Source organism: Macrosteles quadrilineatus, unplaced genomic scaffold, assembly GCF_028750875.1.
Source record: "Macrosteles quadrilineatus isolate MER2022 unplaced genomic scaffold, UCM_ALF_1.0 Scaffold_57__1_contigs__length_777910, whole genome shotgun sequence".
In the NCBI taxonomy this organism is placed as follows: Eukaryota; Metazoa; Arthropoda; class Insecta; order Hemiptera; family Cicadellidae; genus Macrosteles; species Macrosteles quadrilineatus.
Window position 1 is genome coordinate 626,374 of NW_026542650.1, and position 21,294 is coordinate 647,667.

General features: G+C 35.5%; 1 protein-coding gene across 3 annotated transcripts in view; it reads right to left on the reverse strand.

Annotated features, from left to right (window-relative positions):
• LOC128981917 (nonsense-mediated mRNA decay factor SMG9-like) overlaps nt 1-7,951 on the reverse strand; it is a 24,160-nt gene extending 16,209 nt beyond the window's left edge. For all 3 annotated transcript variants that reach the window (XR_008489522.1, XR_008489521.1, XM_054400908.1), the window contains exons 1-7: nt 7,769-7,951; nt 6,746-6,939; nt 4,605-4,672; nt 3,335-3,536; nt 2,540-2,690; nt 1,358-1,509; nt 118-262 (exon numbers count right to left, since the gene is read on the reverse strand). Coding sequence is in view for 1 of the 3 variants with exons in the window: in XM_054400908.1 (XP_054256883.1) it covers nt 118-262; nt 1,358-1,509; nt 2,540-2,690; nt 3,335-3,536; nt 4,605-4,672; nt 6,746-6,939; nt 7,769-7,825 (969 nt within the window). In the remaining 2 variants the exon portion in view is untranslated. The remainder of the gene's footprint in view (nt 1-117; nt 263-1,357; nt 1,510-2,539; nt 2,691-3,334; nt 3,537-4,604; nt 4,673-6,745; nt 6,940-7,768) is intronic.
• Between the last annotated feature and the right edge of the window lie 13,343 nt (nt 7,952-21,294).

Here is a 21,294-nt window from a genome sequence, read left to right on the forward strand (position 1 = left end):
AACTCCAGATTTTTTAAGCTGTCTACATTTTTCATCATCGCATTTTCATATTAGTATTCCATGATTATGAATGTATGATTTCACCGTTTATTTTGGATTATGTTGACGGTTTACAACCTGTATAAGTTTGACCCTGGGTACAGAGAAGTCCTCCGAGCTGCAGTGAGTGTGGACAAACATGATCTGAGGGAAGTATTCCACCAGACAGTCCTCTGCAGATGTGTTGGTGGGGGGCTTCAACATGGCGGCCGTGTGGAGAAATCTGGACACAGCAGAACAGTAATGGGACTATGTTTTATAACTTCACTATTGCGAAGGATAATTTTTCAGACAATGCATATCAAAAACATCCTTAACTTCGTCGACTGCCGACTTTAGTCGGCGTCAGACGGTGTCACTAACGCTTCCAGGTGGCGCGCACCGACAATTGTCGGCGGCCAACCACCTGAAATACATTAAGTCAGTGTGAGCTCAGCCATTGCCGGGGAACATTATAATCACAGCCTCTAGCTTAGAGTGTGAGCTTTATTTTGGTGTAGGTTGGTACTAAAATTTTCTGCAAAATCCCGTGTGGCAATGCTTTTGTCCCGGTTTTCGGGATTTTCTCTCTTCGACCCACATTACAAAGGCACTGGCTACAGATCCAGGCAGTGCCTTTGGGTATTTCAGTGAGCTGCTCTTTTGTGATTCGTCAGTTTAAAATATTTGAATTACAATTGCGTTTGCTGATTCGGTTGCGCACGCACCGCCTTTTTAAAGGTTGTCAGCACTCAACGTGTTAAAATATTAAAATTGAAAAGAATAAAGTTTTAAAAAGTCTTTAAAAAATCTCACATTATAATCAATTATATTCATAAATCTTAGCAAGGTTTTAAATTTTCATTAAGAAAGGAAGTTTTTAAAAGGAATACTTTCAATGTGTATATTGTATTGATTGGTTATAATCAGGTAGCGTTTTTATTCACAAATGCTCAATAAATATAGTAACTCATATAATAATAACTAAGTTTGTATTTTAAAAAATAATCTGAACAAAAGCTAGGCTATTAACTGTTTAAATGCTTTGTTCAACGTACCATGCAAAATTTGCAGAAGTATTACCCCTTTAAACGCTAATATTATAAAATCCCATAACAAAAAAAAAACTCTACCACTATTTAAAACTACTAAAATTTAAATCCCAAAGCAAAACCAGAATGAAATTTACCCGAATCGCTTAATGTGTATTTTAATTTAATCTGGTACAAAAATTGTATCTGTAATCGAGAATTAAGTCAGCATCTCCACATCATAATCAAACAATTTTGGATCCGACCTCCGACAATCACTAACTGTAATTTACGACGCTAACACTCACCCGATGTGGTTGGGGTTGTTGAAAGTATCTTGTACAAATAACACAACATGACAGACGGACATTAGAAAGGCAGTCAGCTGTAGAGACAACACACTCGACAGATTCTCGAAAAACATAGAGTCCATGTAACTCTGTGACGATGACGGTATTTTCTGAAACATTAAACTGAATGTTTACACAATGTCGACTGGTCTGACTAAGCAAATTTTAATCCAACCATGTTCATAGATAAGAGGCATCTGAAAAGATTTTCAGAATACACAAACCCTTATTCTAAGATTGAAAGGGGCACGGTACTTTGGTATTATCCGGAGGCCACTCATTTTAAAAGGGGTTTTTTTACCGGAGGCCAAAAATAACTACATAATTGGAAAAAACATTTTAATTGACTTACTGTCCAACTTTTAAATGATTACGATTAGCGGCCTTTGAGTTCTGCCTCCCAGAAGGCAGCGATGTCGGCGAGGATTGAGTTTTAATTGCATCGCTGCCGCTATACTCCCCAAGTAGGTATACAGCGCGCTGCGGCGCTTATGTTAGGTTGGGTTATTATAAATATGTTTGTAGAACTTTCCTCGTTTCATAAGATTCTAACGATACCAGATGAGTCATACTTTCGCCCGCCAAATACAGGCGGTGACAGGTGATGCGTGCGCTCTGGTCAATGACCTGACCTTGGCCTACTTAGAGGGGATTTGGCATGTGAAAGTAAGACTCATCTAGTAACGTTCGATTCATAACAAAACTAGGAAAGTTCTACTATTTATGATAGATAACCCAACCTAACATAACGAGCGCGCTGTATAAGGGTGGCCTCCGGATAACACCAAAGTACCTAGGGCTGTTTTATCCACTCAGATGTTGGTCTTTGTAATTTTTGTTAAATGTAATTAAAATTACTTAATGTGTAGGAATTGTTAAGCATGATGACAAAAGACCAATTATTTGAAAACAACTTTAAGAAACACCAAATTTGTTATTAATAAACAAAAAACATACTTCCGTCTGGTGGTTATTTATCACTTTTACAATTGAAGATGGAACATTAATTTTACTTTTGGAAGAAATTTAGGGCCTAACCATAGGATGAGGTACTATACTTAGAGACACTTCGATGTTCAGCATGTAGCCTACATTTAAAAAAATACAAACTCTATGAGTTTTTTTCTAGTCTAAGCTTACCAATAAGTTGATGTCCAAAGACGTAGAATGTGACAGGATTGGTTGACAATCCAAGTAAATGACTCTGTCCGGGGAAATGTAGAAATCAACCCCATCTGTGCAGTGGTTCCCCTTAATTTGGTCACTCAGAGACTGTGTGTTGAAAATTGTGCTGGAAACAAACTTAAAAATTTGATTTTGCAATTAACAAATTTATAGGGATGGACGGGTCTCGAAATTTTGGGAAATTTCAGGGAAATTTTAAATCTTGTTCTACGAGACGAGATTCTATTTTGGTCAAGATTTTTCCAAGACAAGATTTTTAAAAAATTGTAAAAAATTTAAATTTTAAAAAATACTTTGCAAAGGTGTATCAATTAAATTTTTAAATAATATTTTAGCCTAAACAAACACACAAAGATATAAGAAAAAACTAGCAAAAAGCCTGATTTGAGTGTGACACACAAAGAATCCCTGGCAATTTACAACTGTTCATTTCAAGAAGTGTCCTTTTTTCACCAAAGCTCTGTCTCAGTCAGTTTCACTCCTTCAGGTACACACAATACTTTACTGAGACGGGACTCAAACACTCAACCTGTTAAACTAAACTGTGTCTTAGGCAAAGACCACTGGGTCGATTCCGGGCGAGATCATAACTGGAACCAAATGCCATTTGTCATTGTGCTATTGATTAATGCTGGTATCTAACAAAAAGACGACAATAGATCAACGTAAGGTTTGAACCAACACTAACCTTTCACCTACCCAGATATGATCAGTTGTTTGTAAATTTAAAAAAAAAAATCTAAAACTCACTTGGCAAGTTGGCCAGGTGACGAACCAGCGAGATGGGACATTAGGGTAGATTTCCCTGCACCCTGGGGGCCGACGCAGCCAATCACAATGAAGTCTGTCTGGTCAGTGAGGAACTCCAAGCAGGAGTCGAGCATTTGGAACTGATCATTGATGAGTTTCACAGAAGACGTCATCTCGGGAGGCAGGGCAAGAGCGTTTGTATCTTGACAAACATAAAACATAAGTTGATACAGAAAATTCCATTATGTAAGATAGTTAGGTTGAATTGAATTGAAATATCTTCAAATTGTTTTTATGAATCAGAATCTCCAATTCTTTAGCTAGTTTATTTAAGTTCCGATTTGATAACATGGGTTAGTTTCACTTGAAACGTACTTCAGACAGGAAAAATGTTGTCGACATACCTTATATAAATGTTTCAATTTTCCAGCATTCTTACCTTTCCGTGTTTCAAGATCCGTGTTTTATTTCACTGTTGCAAGATTTGTTTGTAATTTTTTAACAAAATTTGCTAAGAGAAATAGGTGTTATAAAAACCAAATAGCTGTTAGTTCTTTGTTTGAAGTTCATTGTTGGTGATGGTGAGTTAATATTGTTCAAAGGTTTATTGCGGACATTTTCCATCACGAATGTAAAAAAACAATACACAACCTATTTTTACCTATTTACCTATTTTTTTTTTTTATTATTTATTTTTTTTTTTTTTTTATTTACCTATTTTTTTGACTGCTACCTTCTGTAGTGTACTTAGGTTGGGCGTTTGTGTGTTGTTAGTTGTAATGTGTTAGTTAAGTTTTTTTTCACCTGAGGACGGGATCAGATTTCAGATCCCGAAACGTTGTGTATTGTTTTTTTACATTCGTGATGGAAAATGTCCGCAATAAACCTTTGAACAATATTAGCTGTTAGTTGTCAGATAAAAGTCTGGGACACAGCATCACACACCATAGCACAGAAAACGTACTACTATAACCCAGAATGCCAACCGCATGGTAAAAAGCACTAAGCGGTTTGAGAGAGCTTTGCCTGTCAATCGGTAGGCAGCGCCACCAGCGTTGCTATGCTATTGCATGGCAACGCTGGTGGCGCTGCCTACGGATTGACAGGCAAAGCTCTCTCAAACCGCTTAGTGCTTTTTACCATGCGGTTGGCATTCTGGGTTATAGTAGTACGTTTTCTGTGACCATAGTCACTAAAATCTTAACCAAGGTATATCAGATTTGGAAAAAAATAATTAATAAATTCAATTGATGAACATGTTGATACTTACTTTCTGAGCTGGAAGTTTTTGGAGCCAGGTGATATAGAGGTGCTGGAGTTTCATTCTTCTTTTCACCTCTGACAACAAAAGGTGTTGTTAGGGCTAGTTAGAATAGGAAAAAATAGTGGAATGATACCCCAAATTCAGTTTTTAAGTGAATATCGCACTTAGAAGTCTGAAAGTAATATGGGATTTTAAGTACACATAGAAAGCTGAATTTGAGATTTTAAATATTTTCAAAATTTACATATTGACCTAGATTAGCCCAATTTATTTTTGGCTGTCCTAATGAAATTAACAGTAAAATTTAAATATAGGCCTAGCTTTTAAATGTCTACTTACTTGGCCTACAGTTTTTTTTTTTTTAAGACTGAATCCAAAAAAGTGACTTCTAAGTGTACAAAAACAAAATCAAAAATAGCAAATTCAAGCTTTATTAATCAATAGGGAGGGGATGGACCTGCGGTTGGACAAAAGGTTGTTTTGAGGAATCGTTAGGCCCCAAGAGATTAAAAATGATTATTGGGTCAAGCTCAACCATTGGTTGAGTCGAGCCAACATGAGCATCTACTTTCACAATTGAAAGAATTGTTTGTGAAGATCCACAACTAAAATGGACGATATTATCGCAATAACTGCGGATGAGGTTCACAATTTTATCATGATAATGGGAGACCGCAGAAGATGATCTCGATTTTACAATGGAAGATATTCAGCGTTTTGCTGAGACCAAGGTAAGTTAGATGTTGTCAATTGTTCCATCACCGCAGATGATGTTCTCGATCTTGCCATCACAGATTCAAATATGTTAACGATTTTGTTGTTACCACTGAAAATGAAAATGATTAGGCCTACTATTTCACCATGACCGTGGAACAGTGCGGTACCTACTCAATATTAGTATGACCGTAGAAAATGTTCTCAATTTTGCTGGAACTGCGGAAGAAGTTCACAATTTCACTGTGACCGCACACATTGTGTCCAATTTTGCCGAGACCGTGACAGTTGTTTAATGGATTTTGCCGAGACCTCAGAAGATGATCAGAATTTTACCGGATCGCAGACGATCTTCACAATGTTGTAACAGTAAGTTTTAACATGTGATGACGGTATTTCGTACGCGTTTAGTCAAGCAAGTACTGTATATCACTGGGCGCTAAAATACTTCTAAATCCATAAATTCATTCAACTTATTCCAACAAAATATTGTAACACTAAAATCAGGTTATCTTGGTGAATTCACAATAGGCCTAACTTAATTAGCGAATTTCCCATACAGGGAATAAGCTATTACCGTAGTGCTCATGGTAAGACCTGGACGCGGGACCGATTTTTTTTTCGTTTTGAGGTCCCTAGAAGCCAAAAACACCATCCGTTCAAATTCATATATATATATATATATTTATATATTTATATATTTATATATATATATATATATATGTGTCCGTCAGCACGATAACTCAAGCAAAAATGATCCGATTTTGATGAAATTTGGCACAAACGTGTAAACCTACGTTTATTCGAACGAGTTCGCGATCCAGCATGATCGGACCATGGTAACGGGTGTTTACGGGGGGTTTTATGGGGTAAAAATAGGTTTTGCCCATTTTTGACCCAAAAAACTTAAAATTTTGCAATTTATTTCCAAACCATTTTGTAGAGCTTAAAAAAACAAATAATTTAGTATATTGAAGGGTTATTATGCGCCTAACGGTTACGGAGAAAATTCCAAAAAATTGTAAATTTAAAATTCCCATGTTATTCTTATGGAGAATAAGTAAACTGTTGTAGTTTGCTTGTTTATGAACATATTTTGATCAAATTTGGAAAATGTTTTTATTTCTTACTAACTATTAACATTTTACAAAAAAAAAACAATTTTACCCTCCTTGATGCAGCAAACCTAAGTAGGCTACTTGTTAAACTAATTCTATTTAAATCGGGAATAAATGTTATATTTTTAAGTAGACATTTCAGTGTAAATCCAATCAGTCAAATGGAAATTCGCTTAGTCTGCAGGTTTGCTGCGGCGGGGGTATTTACATTTTTTCCTGGTAGGCCTAATCCTACAACAAATTATGCATTATTAGGCCTACCAGACTCTGCATAAAGTAGCCTCTACATATGACACTAGTTATACAACATTTTACCTGGCAGATCGCTGACTAGGAGAAACAGCTCGATTGTCCCCATCTCTGGTACGTAGGATTATTGTTGGTTGTGAAAGAGGTTTTTCAGCATTTTCTTGGGGTTTATTTTTTCCACCTTTACCTTCTTTATCTCCATCTGGTTTGGTCAAGATTATAGGCAACCTTCTAGATCCGTAGTTTTTCTCTTCTCTTTCCTTAAAAAAAAAACCAGGACATAATATTCAAAATTACCCGAAAATCTAGAGACGGAAAAAAAAATAGTGATCTTTCCTCTGAAATAAAAGACATAGACCGAAGAAAACCCATTAAATGGACTTGCAATCCCCTCAGTAATTCAACCCTAATCGTGATAACTTATATTATTGGCCTATAGTGTTTTCTGCATCCTGGCAAGCCAGATTGGCCTATGCCACGATGCAGAAAACACAATAGGTCTACAATATAGGTTATCACTATTAGGGATGAACTTATATAGGCCCAAAGTGATGAAATATGGAATTTGTTAAAAGATTCATTCCAGACTAGGGCCATTAAGTTTGTTCACTATACAATAAAACTGAAACTAATATGTCCATTCCATAAAAAACCAATAAAACACTGGCAGTCCACATACGAAACACGATGCCAAGATTGTTATTTGTTTGGGTCTTTTAACCAAATTATTAACTTAGTCATTAATTACCTTAACGTATAGCCTACTATAAATAAACCTAGGCTAATTAATCTTTTTTGAGAATGTTGATGAGTAAGCCTTTCTTTTAAATTATTATTATTAAGTTAGGAATAAGCTTACCTACAAAATTCTTAAAATACTCTAGGCCTAGTGAAATTATTGCAGAAACTGTTATACACTGTTGTACTTTCTGTTCTGTAGGCCTATTTACTGGATTATGAATACGGTAACAATAACTATTATCTAAGTGACACGAATGGCCTAGACCCCTTAGACGACCTAAAAGGAAGAGAAAGAATGATTTTCATAACTAACAATAACCTTTTACTGTATAAAAAGTCATCCCTCACCCTGTTAGGATAAAATTTCTTTCTCCGAGAGTCCCGGCCTCTTTCTCCGTCTGCCATAGTAAACAAAGATTCTAAAAATGTACCAATTTCCCCGTAATTATCAATGTATTTGTTATCAAGTAACGAGATACATGAATTTTATTTAAAAAGGCTTCATTGTTGATTCTTGTTTTTGTGTTTGTTTCTTTCCCTCAGTTTCTAACTTTTCTAGGTTAAGTTTACAACTTTCGTCGTCTGTCGGTTGTCCGTCTGTCTAGCTCGCAATCGCACGCACGCACATTCACTCACTCGGACTCCACTGCGCTCCACTCGGCCACTCCAGTCGCACTCCAGCCCACTGAGCTAATCCAGCCCAGTCCTCCCTGGTCCTCCCACGTCACATGGTTCCCAACGACAATAGAAAAAAACTCATAGAGGAGCAAATCGTATACATTGGCTATGAACACTGAGCTATAATCTATAGTCCGGCCCCTTAGAAAACGACCTGCGCGCTAATGCTAAACCAATGCTGGAGGAGGTCGTTTTCTAAGCGGCCGACCTATAACTGGAGGTAGCACTGAATGTCAAAGATGCGTGTCACCAGCCGCCATGTTTGCGTGAGGTGTGAGTTATAAGAAGCCATGTTATTGGATAAGAAAACTCACTGCTATACCAACCTAGTTATAGAAGCCATGTTATTGGATAAAAAAAACTCACTGCTATACCAACCTCACAAAATCAGCGACACGCTTTTGACAGACTTCTGCCATGGCAGTGCTACCTCCAGTTATAATTTTAGCTCAGTGGCTATGAAGCGTAGAACGTTTCTCATACTATTATTTTGTATATAATATATATCTCGTTCTTGAATTTCACAGCTTATTTGGAATACAAAGTTAGTAACAAGATATGTTAAGGATAAAATGTTTGGTTTAAGTTTTTTTACCATAGGTTATACGATACGTTATATCAATTAATAAAAATTAAAGCACAAAACAATAAAACCTAATTAAAAATGTCTCTCGTCTTAAGTGGACTTAAAAATGTATTAAGTTTTGTACAACGTGTTACCTTTACCTTCGATGTCTTCTCCACAATCTGGTGATTGGGGAATCGTCAATATTTGATTGAAGTAGCTTTAATGGGCCCTATTTGAAGTGTTGGTATGTATGTTCTTCAGTGTATTCTGATAGTGAGTAGTAGGGTCTGACTGTTAATTACTCTTTTAGTGACTTTATGAAGATGTTTGGCTTGTTAATTTTTTTTATGTGTTGTGGCAGAAGATTGTAAAGGGATGATCCTGAGTGAGATGGTGATTTACTGGTTTTGTTTAGTCTGTGGCGTGGAAGGTGAATGTTGTTTTTGTTGCGGGTATTGTGGTTGTGTTGACTGGATCAAAGGATTGGATTTGAATTTACTATGAGGATTATGGTCTCCAGGATATATGTGGATGTGATGGTCAGGATCTTGTGGTTCTTGAAGAGTGGCTTGCAGTGTTCTTGGTAATTTTTCCGGAATATTGTTCTAATGACTTTCTTCTGGATCACGAGTAGTTGGTCTAATTTGTTCTGTGCTGAAGATCCCCAAGCCACAATGCCGTATCTAATGTGACTGGCAAACAGTGCATGATATGCCATAAGGGCTGTTTCTTCATCCGTTATGCTTCTTATTCTTCTTATTCTTCTTATTGCAAATAATGACTTCGAGAGCTTCTTGCAGAGGTAGTCTATGTGTTGATGCCAGCTGAGGTGTTGGTCAACTATAATGCCAAGGAATTTCGTTGAGTCTGCTTCTACGAGTTTTGAGTTGTTGGTTTCAGGTTTTTTTGTGCATGTGGGGGTGAAGTTGATATGCAAAGTTTTTTTGTTATTTATTGTTAGTTGTAGGTTGTTACAGATGGTTGTTACTTGATCTATTGTTGAGTTGATGATGCGGTTTCTATTTCCATTTCTCACAGTTGGGGTTATTATTGTAGTGTCATCTGCAAAGAGCACACATTTTTGGGTGCTGTCTAATTTGTCTGGAAAGTCGTTTATGTATATGAGGAATAGTAAAGGTCCCAGTATTGAGCCCTGTGGTACACCTCTTGTCACTTGTTTGATTGATGATTTTACTATATTGATTGATTTGGGGCTGTAATGATTTATTTCTGTTTCCAAATTACGGTATCTGGACATATTTTGTGGACTTGTTATGGGCTAAGACAAACATACTATTTGTATTTCAGTATCTGTATTTCTTATATGTATTTCTGTATATTTTAGTATTTGTATTTCTGTATTTGTATTTTCTGTATATTTTTGTATATTCTTTGTATGTAGCCATGTTGCATCATGCTTCTATAAGTATTGGTTATTTGCCGTTGGATATAAATAAATAAACATAAAATGCCATATATGAATGGGCCTATTACAGTATGCCTGGATTTCTGTTTGTCAGGCTGTTTGTGATTTTAAATAATTATTTTATATCTTGGGAATTTATCAAGATTTAAATTTCCAAATTTGTATAAATTTGTAGTGTAAAAGGTAAAAAGACTTAAAACTTTTAATCTCAAACTTTTAATTCCAATATGGCGGCCATTTATAATATATAATGTCAAATTTAATGAAAACCTTTAATTGTTTTCAAATGATATAGAATTAAAATAGAAATTAAATGAGGCCTTTGTTGAAATTGGATGACAAACAACCGAGTTATCAGTTTTTGCCTACATTCGGTTGCGCTATTAGATTAAGTACAACGTTAAAGATTTCCTTCGCCAAATGTTTTTCTGAACTATTACAATCCATAGTAGATATTGTCATCCTTTAATAGCATAAGTCCGAGATTTTTTTTTCTTGTTACATAAAGACTGTTTTGGTATTTATTATTTTTCCAAGCAACTGAAAACGGGTTTGGTTAAACTAAAACTTTTTAAACCATCACTTGACCTCTGGTATTGGTATTACGACCGAAAAGCGTAAAGCAAAAAATTTTAAAATCTATCCTTAAACATGATATAAAACATTTCATCACCATGAGCGCGCTCTCAAGTAATCTTTCTACAACAACTATTACACTTACAACTACTATTTGACTACAACTGTTTGACTTTACAAATCAAATCAGTTTATTTCCACAATAGTATAAAAACAAATTTAAAAAAATAAAAAAATAAAATACAACGTTAGTCTAGAAGCATTGCATACATTTTTTACGTAAAATTAATGTAAAATTGATTTTAAATAGTTATTAATAGTATAAACTTAAATACTAATTGACATGTGCTTGCTTAGGCTAGTTAAAAATTAATGTAATGGAAAGGAGTTGTGCGTGGGCTCGAGTTGTTACAAATTTGAGTTTTAAAAATTCGGACCTAATTTGTTATTTGATACGAGAAAAAAGTTTTAAAATTAAAAAAGCTTTATCTGCAATATGGTGATAACTTGAACTATATTCAATTCAATTTTTTTAGTACTAAATCTGCAAAAAAGGTAAACAAACACGAAGAAACGTTACACTTTATAGCTTCACATACAAACAACAAGTGACTCAGGTAACTTAATTTGTCCAATTACTAGAATTGTTAGTAATTACTATGTAGCTGTAATGGTGCTAGAGCCGCCTACTGCGCATTATAGCTCTCTCTTAACACTGAATTACCTGACGAAGGATCAGAATTACTAAATGGTAATTGCAGCATTTACCTCTTGAAACTAGAGCATAGACCGAGACATTTTTAGACATTATCCTAAAATGTGTTATTTTCAAGTCATTAAACGCATCTAGAGGGCACACAGTTAGTTGAATTATATTATAAGGCTTTATTTATCCTTTATTTGAGCCAAGGTTTTTGAAAATCCATCGGTGCATTCACATGTTTTGTCAATTGTTCAGAAAACTGTGTTGGGTTTTAATTCTAATAACGGGTTGCTGCCTATAAGAACTCGTGCCAAAAACAGTCACATCTTTTGCATACTCATACTTACACAATGTTCAATAAGCCGATAAAAAGACAAATTAATAAATAATGGTTTTAAATTTTCATGTGAAGATATGGGTGTTTATTAGTTTATTAACAAGTCAACAAGTCGTATGTTTTCCAAGCACATACATTCTTGTCACTGCTTCCGATTTTACAACTGGATGAGTGTCTATAACTATTTAAAGCCATTGATAACATCCATCATAGAAATAAAATTTATCACTTAATGAACCAAATATCGTTCCTTGATTTAAATTAGCTGTCTGACAGAATGGATTAATTTTTATGTAAACAGAGTATTCTGGCGAGTGGCAATCCAGCTCAGGGACCAATTAGAAGAGATGTTATCAAACACGGGAGACTTTAGGATGAAATAATTACTGAGACGGTTCCAATGTGTTTGGCCGGACAAATGATTTTAATAAGCTGCCTAATGGTTGTGTTGCGCCCATTAGGGATCTGCATAATGTGATGGGTAAAAAACCTTTCAGACGGTGACAACCAGAAGGATAGTTCTGATAACGCTGCATTTGGTGGTTTAGGTTCACTTCTTTGGAAACCCACGCGTATTTGATCACTGCTACTGGCAAGGGCGTCCGCAGGAAACATTTTCAGGTGAACCAAAACTTGTTCCGAAATTGGGAAAAGGCCCTCCCACAATGTTAATTTCAATATTACTCGTAAAAACTATAAAGTATGTGTAAGGACTTCACTTTTGAAACGATTCCAATATTTGCTCATTCGTCTCTACTACCTTTATGAAACTTTCAAAGTACAAAACTAATGGTCTATATCAATTGATGTAGCTTGATTGCATGTATCTCTCTGATTACCTTGTTTACTATTTATTGACATGATCTATTGCATTTTATGTATAATGTTTAATGCTCAAATAAATCTGTCTATCTATCTATCTATCTATCTATCAGTAATGTAAAAATTAAAAGCTAAGAATGCATAGGGTACGACTCAAGAACATAATTCTGGAAGTTTCTAAAGTTTCAAGTTTTTGCTCCGGAGGCCCTAAAACAGGCTTTTTTAGCTCTATTGGCATTGAAAATAATCAACCCCAAAGTCAATACAGTATGATTATATAATTTTATATTTAATCTAACAAAAAAATGTTATATTTAAAACCGGAAGGGAGGGGTCTGGAACCCTCCCCTGGCTACGTCACTGTCTTTGAACACCTCTCTTCTAAAAACCTAAACATGTGTTGGCCACTAAAATGTAACAAAGTTGAATGTATAATTAGAATTTCATTACCATAATTATTTGAGATGGGGACGCCATCTATGTGTTTATTAACCCGAATATGAGTGTGGAATGGAGTGTGATGAATCGTATAGCATTTTGCTGACTACGACCCACCATTTCGTTGGTCAGGATCATTTACTAAAAGCCCAATGATCAAGGACAGCTGGGTCCAGTTTGGAACCATCAAAAAGCCACACGATGTCCAATGGTGGGTCCACTAAAATCTTCAGCCCTACCCGATTTGAAATAACCATGAAAGAAATATATAGAAATGCTCTAATGCATTTAGAAGCCCGATAAAGCTTTACCCGGCCTTATCCTACTAACTGTTTGATCTTTGTATTACCTGTTTGCATCAACCAAGAACAACTTTCTGTTCGCGTTTCACACAAAAACGACACCAGATTGGGTTGGTTATGATTCATATAGCCAATTTATAAATCTGATGCTTGGATATGCCATCAAATCGAAAAACTACTAGTTTATGCTGGAGAAGGATGAGTTATAGACTCATTTTCTTTTTGTAATTCGCTAGTAATTAATTATCCTTCCTAACAATAGTTTGAATAGTTTGAAGAAAAGGGATATATAATGTTTAACCATACATTCGTTGATAGAAAAAATGTCAAATTTACGACTTCCCACAACAATACCCGACAAATCACGGCGTGGCGGCGCCTGGATAGCTGTAACAGCTGATCTAATCTGAGGGACACTGGTAGCGCAGACTACTTGTGTCTTTTGCCGCAGAATCCTACAGATTCCCCGTAAACCAACGTAGTAACTGTCCAGTGTAGGGAGACCAGCAGTAAACCAGTATCGGAAGTGCTGGAGTCGCCCGTACACTGCGATCTTTACGAGGTTACAACGCGCACCTGTCGACGTTGGCCGCAACCCGACAAAACGTCGAGCCATTCAACTCAGCAATGAGTCGGTGAGTGGGAGTGAAACGATTATCTGGGAGTCTTCTGTCAGAAGAAGAAACATCTGGACATGAGAATTGGTTTGGTTTATTTTGAATAATAGGAAGACTTCTCATCTTGATGTAAAAACTGAAGCACGATATTATTCCCAATAATTTCTTTAACCGACTCAAAGTTTTTTAGATAATTTCAACCATCCCATATAATATGGATTAGGAAGAACAAATTCTTCACATTTCTGAGTCGCGAGAAAGTCCTATAATTTTTCGCCCGGCTACTTGTTCATGTAAATTATTCGTAAAACAAAGTGAACCCCTGAAATTACCGCCTCAGGTTTCCAAAAATGACAGGAAATCGTCCGAACCGTTTGACGGCTTCGAGAATAAATGAGGGAATCACCGGACATGAAGGTTCGAAAAATGGAAAGTAAATTGGCCACTTAGAGTTGAATAAATTATCCGTAGTCATTAGCCCCTAGCCTGAGGATTTGAAATGTAGGGGTGGTTCGTTAGATCAGCTGGACTAGAACTAGGTACCGTTCGTAGAGGGGGGGGGGGCAGAAACTAGGCTTGAGTCTAGGAGGATTAAACATTAACATTACATTATTATTACATGTTTAATCCTCCTAGGCTTGAGTTGATTAACAGCATCAATGCACGTGTCTTATACTTCTTGTACCCTATGTATTCTTTATCGAGAATTTTTTTCCATTTGATTTACTAATTTTGTGCCGAATTTATCCCCTTAAAACAAATAGAAATACAACAATCCTGTTATTTTGAGGAATCGTCTCAATCATAGACATAAACTATCGATAAATCCTTCAAGGAAGTACTGTAGGAATAAGTTTTGATAAACCTAATTTCCTCGAGCGATATAAATCGTAATTTATTTCACTTGGTGTTTCATTGGGCAATGGCTGCCAAAATGTAATATATACATTTTACAGTACGTGACGATTAAATATTTTAAATACATTCCTCTGAAATATTTCAATAACTTAGTGGTTAATATATTCTTTATGGCGTTGAAAATCCCCTACCAAACATAAAACGACCACGTTCTATATGGTAATATTAATATTATTTATATAATGCAACTTTTGAGTTGGTTGTCACCATATTTACAGGTAGTGTTTGATTACCGTGGTTAGATGTCTACTTCACTGTAGGATAATGGAATACCATAGTAGAATAAACGGATACGAATGCGAATCTATAGGTTAAAGCTTTGTAAAGTAAGCAAAGCTCTTTTACATTAACATTATGTGGAAAATAAAACTAGTAAAACTTACATATTTGCATCTATAACTAATGCACTTACAGTGGTAAAAATTAAATGAATAAACAAAGTTAGATTATTTTAAGATAGCTGTCTGCCTTTAAAAAATAACAATTCAATTATTTTCGATTTTTGTATAGATATTCAAAACGAACGGATTAATTTGTTACAACCCAGATTTCTCAGATATAAACTCTCAAATTTAATTCATTTTATATTCAATTTTAATTTGATCAAATATTTTCAGGTTAAGGGTTTAAAATTTAACACTGTGCATGCAAATTGGAAAATATAAAAAAATAAATGTTTTTATTTTTAGAAAACTTTTTAATTTGCATTGAATGCTCATTTGCACTGATCACTAGTGATATTTAGGGCCCATTAACAATACGATGGGCTGATTCAGTGATACCAACAACCGCGTGTGAGGTAATAGGGTTGGCACCCCTGATGAATGGAGTCACTGATAAGATAAGGGCAACACCGATAACGTCGCCAAGTTAATCAAGGGGGTGGTTGCAAGGGTGAGATCTCTTTTGATTACGCCGCTGAGTAAAGGGATTGAGATTCTCGCGAATATATTTACTTGATTAAATAATCTTTATCTCCAAAAGCGGTCTGTAAGTTATGAAAAGTCTTAGAAGATGCAGAGCAGTCTACTGAAACCCCTGGAACTAACTTCTGAGACAGATGAGCAAGAATAATAATATATTAGAGTTTAAGATCAAATATTAAATTCTCTTATTAGGCTACAAACTCCTTAAGAAAATAATGAATACTGAAAGTAAAACGTGGTGAATACAAGGGAAACCCGAAACAAAGCTCTAGACCAACATCATAAAATGGTTTGGTTTGCAAAATAAAATATAAATAAAACAAGTCAGAAAACCAAATTATGTTAAGTAGTGCTTTAGAGAGTATCACTTTTATAATTACTTATTAATTATAATTATTTATTTTTTGTAAAATTTTGCCGTCCAAATATTTTAGAGTCAGAAACAAACAGATCCAAGGATAATCGGTGTTCTTTACTAGAACTCGACCTGTATTACATCTGTGATTCAACCACCATTCCGTCACCTTTCCACATTTGTTCACAAGTTTCAACACTGACGTCTCACTCAGAAGCTACTTGGTGCCATTAGCCACAGATAAAATATGTCATAGAGTGGAAATCGCTCCAAAAGCAACACATTTTGTCTCTGTTCTGGACAAGTTCGACCAATCTAGCGTGAATAATCCGACCCATCTGTCCGGTCCCTCCAAACATTGCGCTTGTCGACATCCTTGTCACGTGTCGCGGACTAATTGGCCTCGGAGGATGAGCGATCGACGAGATGAGCTCAGCTCGATGTTTCTCCCGTGTGTCACACTGGAAACATTTTTGTATGTCGTCTTCACATCCTAGGTCACTAGGCTTTAACTCTAAACTGTTTTCACGTTACTTCGGGCTAGTAAAATCCATTGGTGATTGATGGGATTTGTACACGAGACCTCTGGGACCGAAGTACCACGGTTTACCACTTGACCAGCTCGCTCAACGTCGAGGGCATAGTATGTATTATAGGTTTTGCATCAGAGTCCCAACACATTAACCGAATTAAATTTTGCATGTTTGTTAGGTTGGTATCGGGATGTACACATCTGCACATATCCATTTTCTAGCACAGTCTCCGGGTTTGCTGCTAAAGTTTCTGTGTCCTAAAAAGGACTCTCGAGAAAGTAAATTGTTCCGGAAAAATTGAAATACCTTTTCCCTTAAACATGCAATAATGTTGAATTATAATTTTGATGTTCCACGAAATAAAATTATGTAACATGTAACTTACACGCTTTAAACATATAGTTAGTGTTCTGTACACGAAAATGTTCTATTTGTTCCTGAGTATGTAGATGACAACACTTTTATCGAGGTAGAAAATAATGTAGCATGTAAAAAAGTTTAACAACTCGGGCGACAAGCAAATTGGTTTCATATCCTGACATATTCTAAAGCAACAACAGGCACGAGGTTGTTAAATAAACCAAAAGGTAATCCATTACGAGCTCAGCACTTTTCAGCCGCTTCGAAAATGTTTTCCATTACGTGAGAATTAGCCAGGGATGGCAAAGTTGTCAACATTCTGCCCACCACTAACCCCAACTTATTTCGATCTTCCTTTCCACTAATTGTTTCACCAAGCCCCTTACACGACTACAAATTCTGTCAAAACCTCCTTCAATGTCTTCATCTAGTAAAAAACAGCTAGACCAAAATACTACAGCTATTTCTAATTTGTGTAGCTTCAAGCCTTCAATTGTCAATCATTTTATAAAAAACTGGAAAAAACCAAAAGGTCGACCAATTATGGAGGCTGTATACTTGCGTCACCCGTTAGATCGCGGTGGACGAGGCGTGCAAGACAAATCGACTGGGTAAATATTTAGAGGACCGACCACCTGGCCAAGTGACATTTCTAGGACACATTATAATACTGTAAACCACTCTGGCAGGTCCCGGAACAGTGTTAACCAGTGTGGAAACGCAGGACATTATAATTGCTTAATGTAGAACTTATAGAAGTTATACTCGATATTGTTTGGAAATTTACTAAAACGAAGATTGAGAAAATTACTAGCATTTCTGCTTCTAGAGTGGTATTATTATTCTATGACTTCATTGATAGTTCATTTTGCAAAATATTGACTTAGGTGCTGTGTGATGTTACGAAATTTAATACAATATGAATTTTATTAAAGGAAACACAAAGGCGAGATGTAAAACTACTAGGTGAAACCCGTCGAAATCGACGGTTACTTTCAAGATTTATCTAACTGCGATAAATATAGAGTTAAATTATCAAAACTTTAACATTGCTTTGTTATACGAGTAATTACGCAAGTTACAAAATATGGTTTGATTATTCAATATTTCCAGTACGTCATCGAAGTTATTACTACTATGTTAACTGGTTTCATCTCCTTTTTGAAGAACATTTAGAATCGTGTGGTTGGATCTTTTGTGGTAAACACTTTCGCGATTTCATCAGTGCAAAGCAGATTAAATCTATGATTTTTTTTTTAAATCTGGTGAGAAGGTTTATTCTAACTTTTAAAGGTTTTTTCTTGCTGTGTAAGTTTGATTTTTCCCTTAATCACGTCGGTCATCATACCGTATTTCTGTGCCAATTAATCAACCTCTAGCATAATTTTAAGAGATTTGGCCGCGAGGTTGCTATTAAAGCTGGAATTCCTTGACAGCTAGATATCAGTTGTCTAAGCCTTATCAATTACATAAAGTTGTCAATATAAAGTGTAATCAGTATAGTTTACATAAACTAAGCGTCAGCGCTCTCAACCGTGAACAGACATGAAACACACATTAAACAGGCTCGTGATTTTGCAATAGGATGAGACTTGCTGTAGGATGTACTTTAGTAATCAATGACAAGGGTGAAACACAATTTTCAAAATGCGTCACTTTGCTCTTACTAACTATTGCATTTGATCTAGAAGTCTTTAGTTACAAATGATCAAAAAGTAAATGTTCAGAGTTTCGAATAGTTAAAAAAAATAAAAAAGAACGCAGCTGCAAGTAACCTAAAGAGCAAAAGATCTAAAGTTGCAGTCTTATCAAAAGCTTTTTGAGATCAGAGGGAACTATTCTTATGATCCACAACTTTATTTCATATGGTTGGTATCATAATTTGGTCGTTGCATATGAACATGACTATGGTTGGAAGTATTCATTTCATGCCTATGTGGTGAACATATTTGAACTGAGCTACCGAAGAGCCAAATTTCCAACCATGACAACTGAAATAACTGATTACTGCAAACCATCGTACCTTTTAAGTCACATTAGCTATCTTAGTATCCGTAACTATAAGGGAGAACATTTTTTTGAACAATGGATCACTTTATGCGAGGCTCATTTAAATACGTTATACAGTAACTAATAGAAAATTCGCTGAGTATGTTCCAAAGATATGATACGTCTACTTCATCCAAAAGTCAGTTACGACAACGTACCGTAACTATACACCCTCGTTTCAATAAAACCCCTAAAAATTAATGCAAACCAAAAGTAAATAAATCGGGAATATCATATGTCAACCTTTACATCCTGTTCAGTGCTGAGTCATCAGCAAATAGTGCTCATTGTCTCATATCGCCGATATCTGTCTGCTGAGTCCTGTCGACTCAGCACTAGTGGCGTAATGACTGATTCAGCCACTTGCAGCTCACCTATATTTGTACTTAGAAAACGATCTAACGTTAACTTTGTCGTTGAAATTGAGTAAACTATAAAGTGAAGAGGGTAAGATTAGATTTAATTGTATACTAGAATATCTTGACAGTTCGGCAAAGATAAAAGTTAAAGTGAGTCGGTTCAGTCGGTATAAAAGAACAAAAGTATTGATTATTACATCATTAGGTTAAAGCTCCTTAAAATCGTTACTTCATTACTGGTTTATTTTGCACTCATTTTTTCAACTCCAGTAAAGCAAGGGTCTTGTTCCATAAATAGATAATTACACTCGAGGAAATTATTAGTTTTTTACTCAGAGAAAAGAGAAAATGTCAAGAAGCACTAATGACCCCGTTTTAATTATTTCAACAATCCTCATCAACAAAGAAATTACGGTCGTGAGCCATAAAGAAATATTGAGAAGCTAATTATAATATTTTTATTATTTATGAAGCTCTTCAGATTTTGTTAACGTTAACTTATACAGTTACCCTAAATTTGGCTAACAATGATAAACCTAAGCTATGGATAGTATAAGTAATTTGGCTCCATTCATTTTCGTGTGATTTGAACAAGTGATTTGTTTTGTAACCTTTCAGTCGTATATATATTTTTTAATATTTAAGTGTAATGTGACTTAGAACGAGCCTAAAGATATTCAATTTACCACGGTGGGTTAACAATTGACAAATTAATCCAAAACACAGCCGTTAAAAATCAAAATAAAATTAAGGTCTGTAAGATTGTTTTTAACAGCCTACCTTGCAACAACAATGTTACCTTTATTGATGAATTTTCCCAAAGTACCCATGAACTTTTGAGAAAACTACAAGTCACAGCCCCATGAACCATAATATATTTAAAATGTTCGTCATGACTAGAAACGTTGCGCAAAACTATTCATTGTTTCATAAATTGTTCTTTAAGGTCGTAATTCCTTTCTAAAGGTAACTTTCCATATACCTAAAATGTTAAAAATACCTCAGCTGTACTGTACTTATTTATTTGTTTTTCTTTCTATTTATTACCTTATTAAAATCAGGTGTGATTATTTGTTTGTATTACCGTATTCTGTTTTGTTTATTTCAGCTTAACTTAACCAATCAATAGTTTGAATACTTATGAAATCAAACGGGGTGAAGCCCGTGGGTAACAGATACTTACCATAATTAAATATTAGTTTATATATTTCCATCGTAAAAGATGAATTTTACTCGTAGATCAATAATTTATACTGAATATCTTGCTTTCTCACCTTAAAATCTTTAAGTTTCTCTAAGTCAAAACATATTAAAAATGGTTACGTTTTTTAAGATAACTGTTCAAACTCTGCTCTTGTTAAAACATAGCGTCACACATAGTGCCCACATAGTGTCAACATAGCGTTTATCTTGTTGAATTTCGTCGTCAATTGATAGCCCTATTACAAGTGGCATCCAAGTTCAGAATCGATCTAGCAAGAAAAACATGTTTTAAAGGACATTTGAAAGGTTTTATGTTTTCAGGGTAAATAATGGAAAACCTATTTGAACCCCATAAACCCCTTCTCCCCAGTCTGATCATTATGGTTCAAAAACTCTCTAATAAATAAAGGTTTACACGTTGGATGATTTTTACTCGATTTATCGTGTTTACAGACGAACGAATGATTTCGTGCCACTGTTTATGAATTTGAACAAAGTGCTTTGGTGTAATAGTAAACTAGCCCTTGGTCTAGGTTGTCGTGCTACCTACGGAAATAGCTCAGTAGCCTAAAATCGTAGGCATGTATTCCGTACCACACTCAAAAAGGAACTCTCTAAGAAGATTCGAATCAGTGAGTCGACTCGCCCACAGCGCGCTTCGCTCACAGCCACAGCTACAGCTTCAGTCTTCTCAGTCGCGCTTC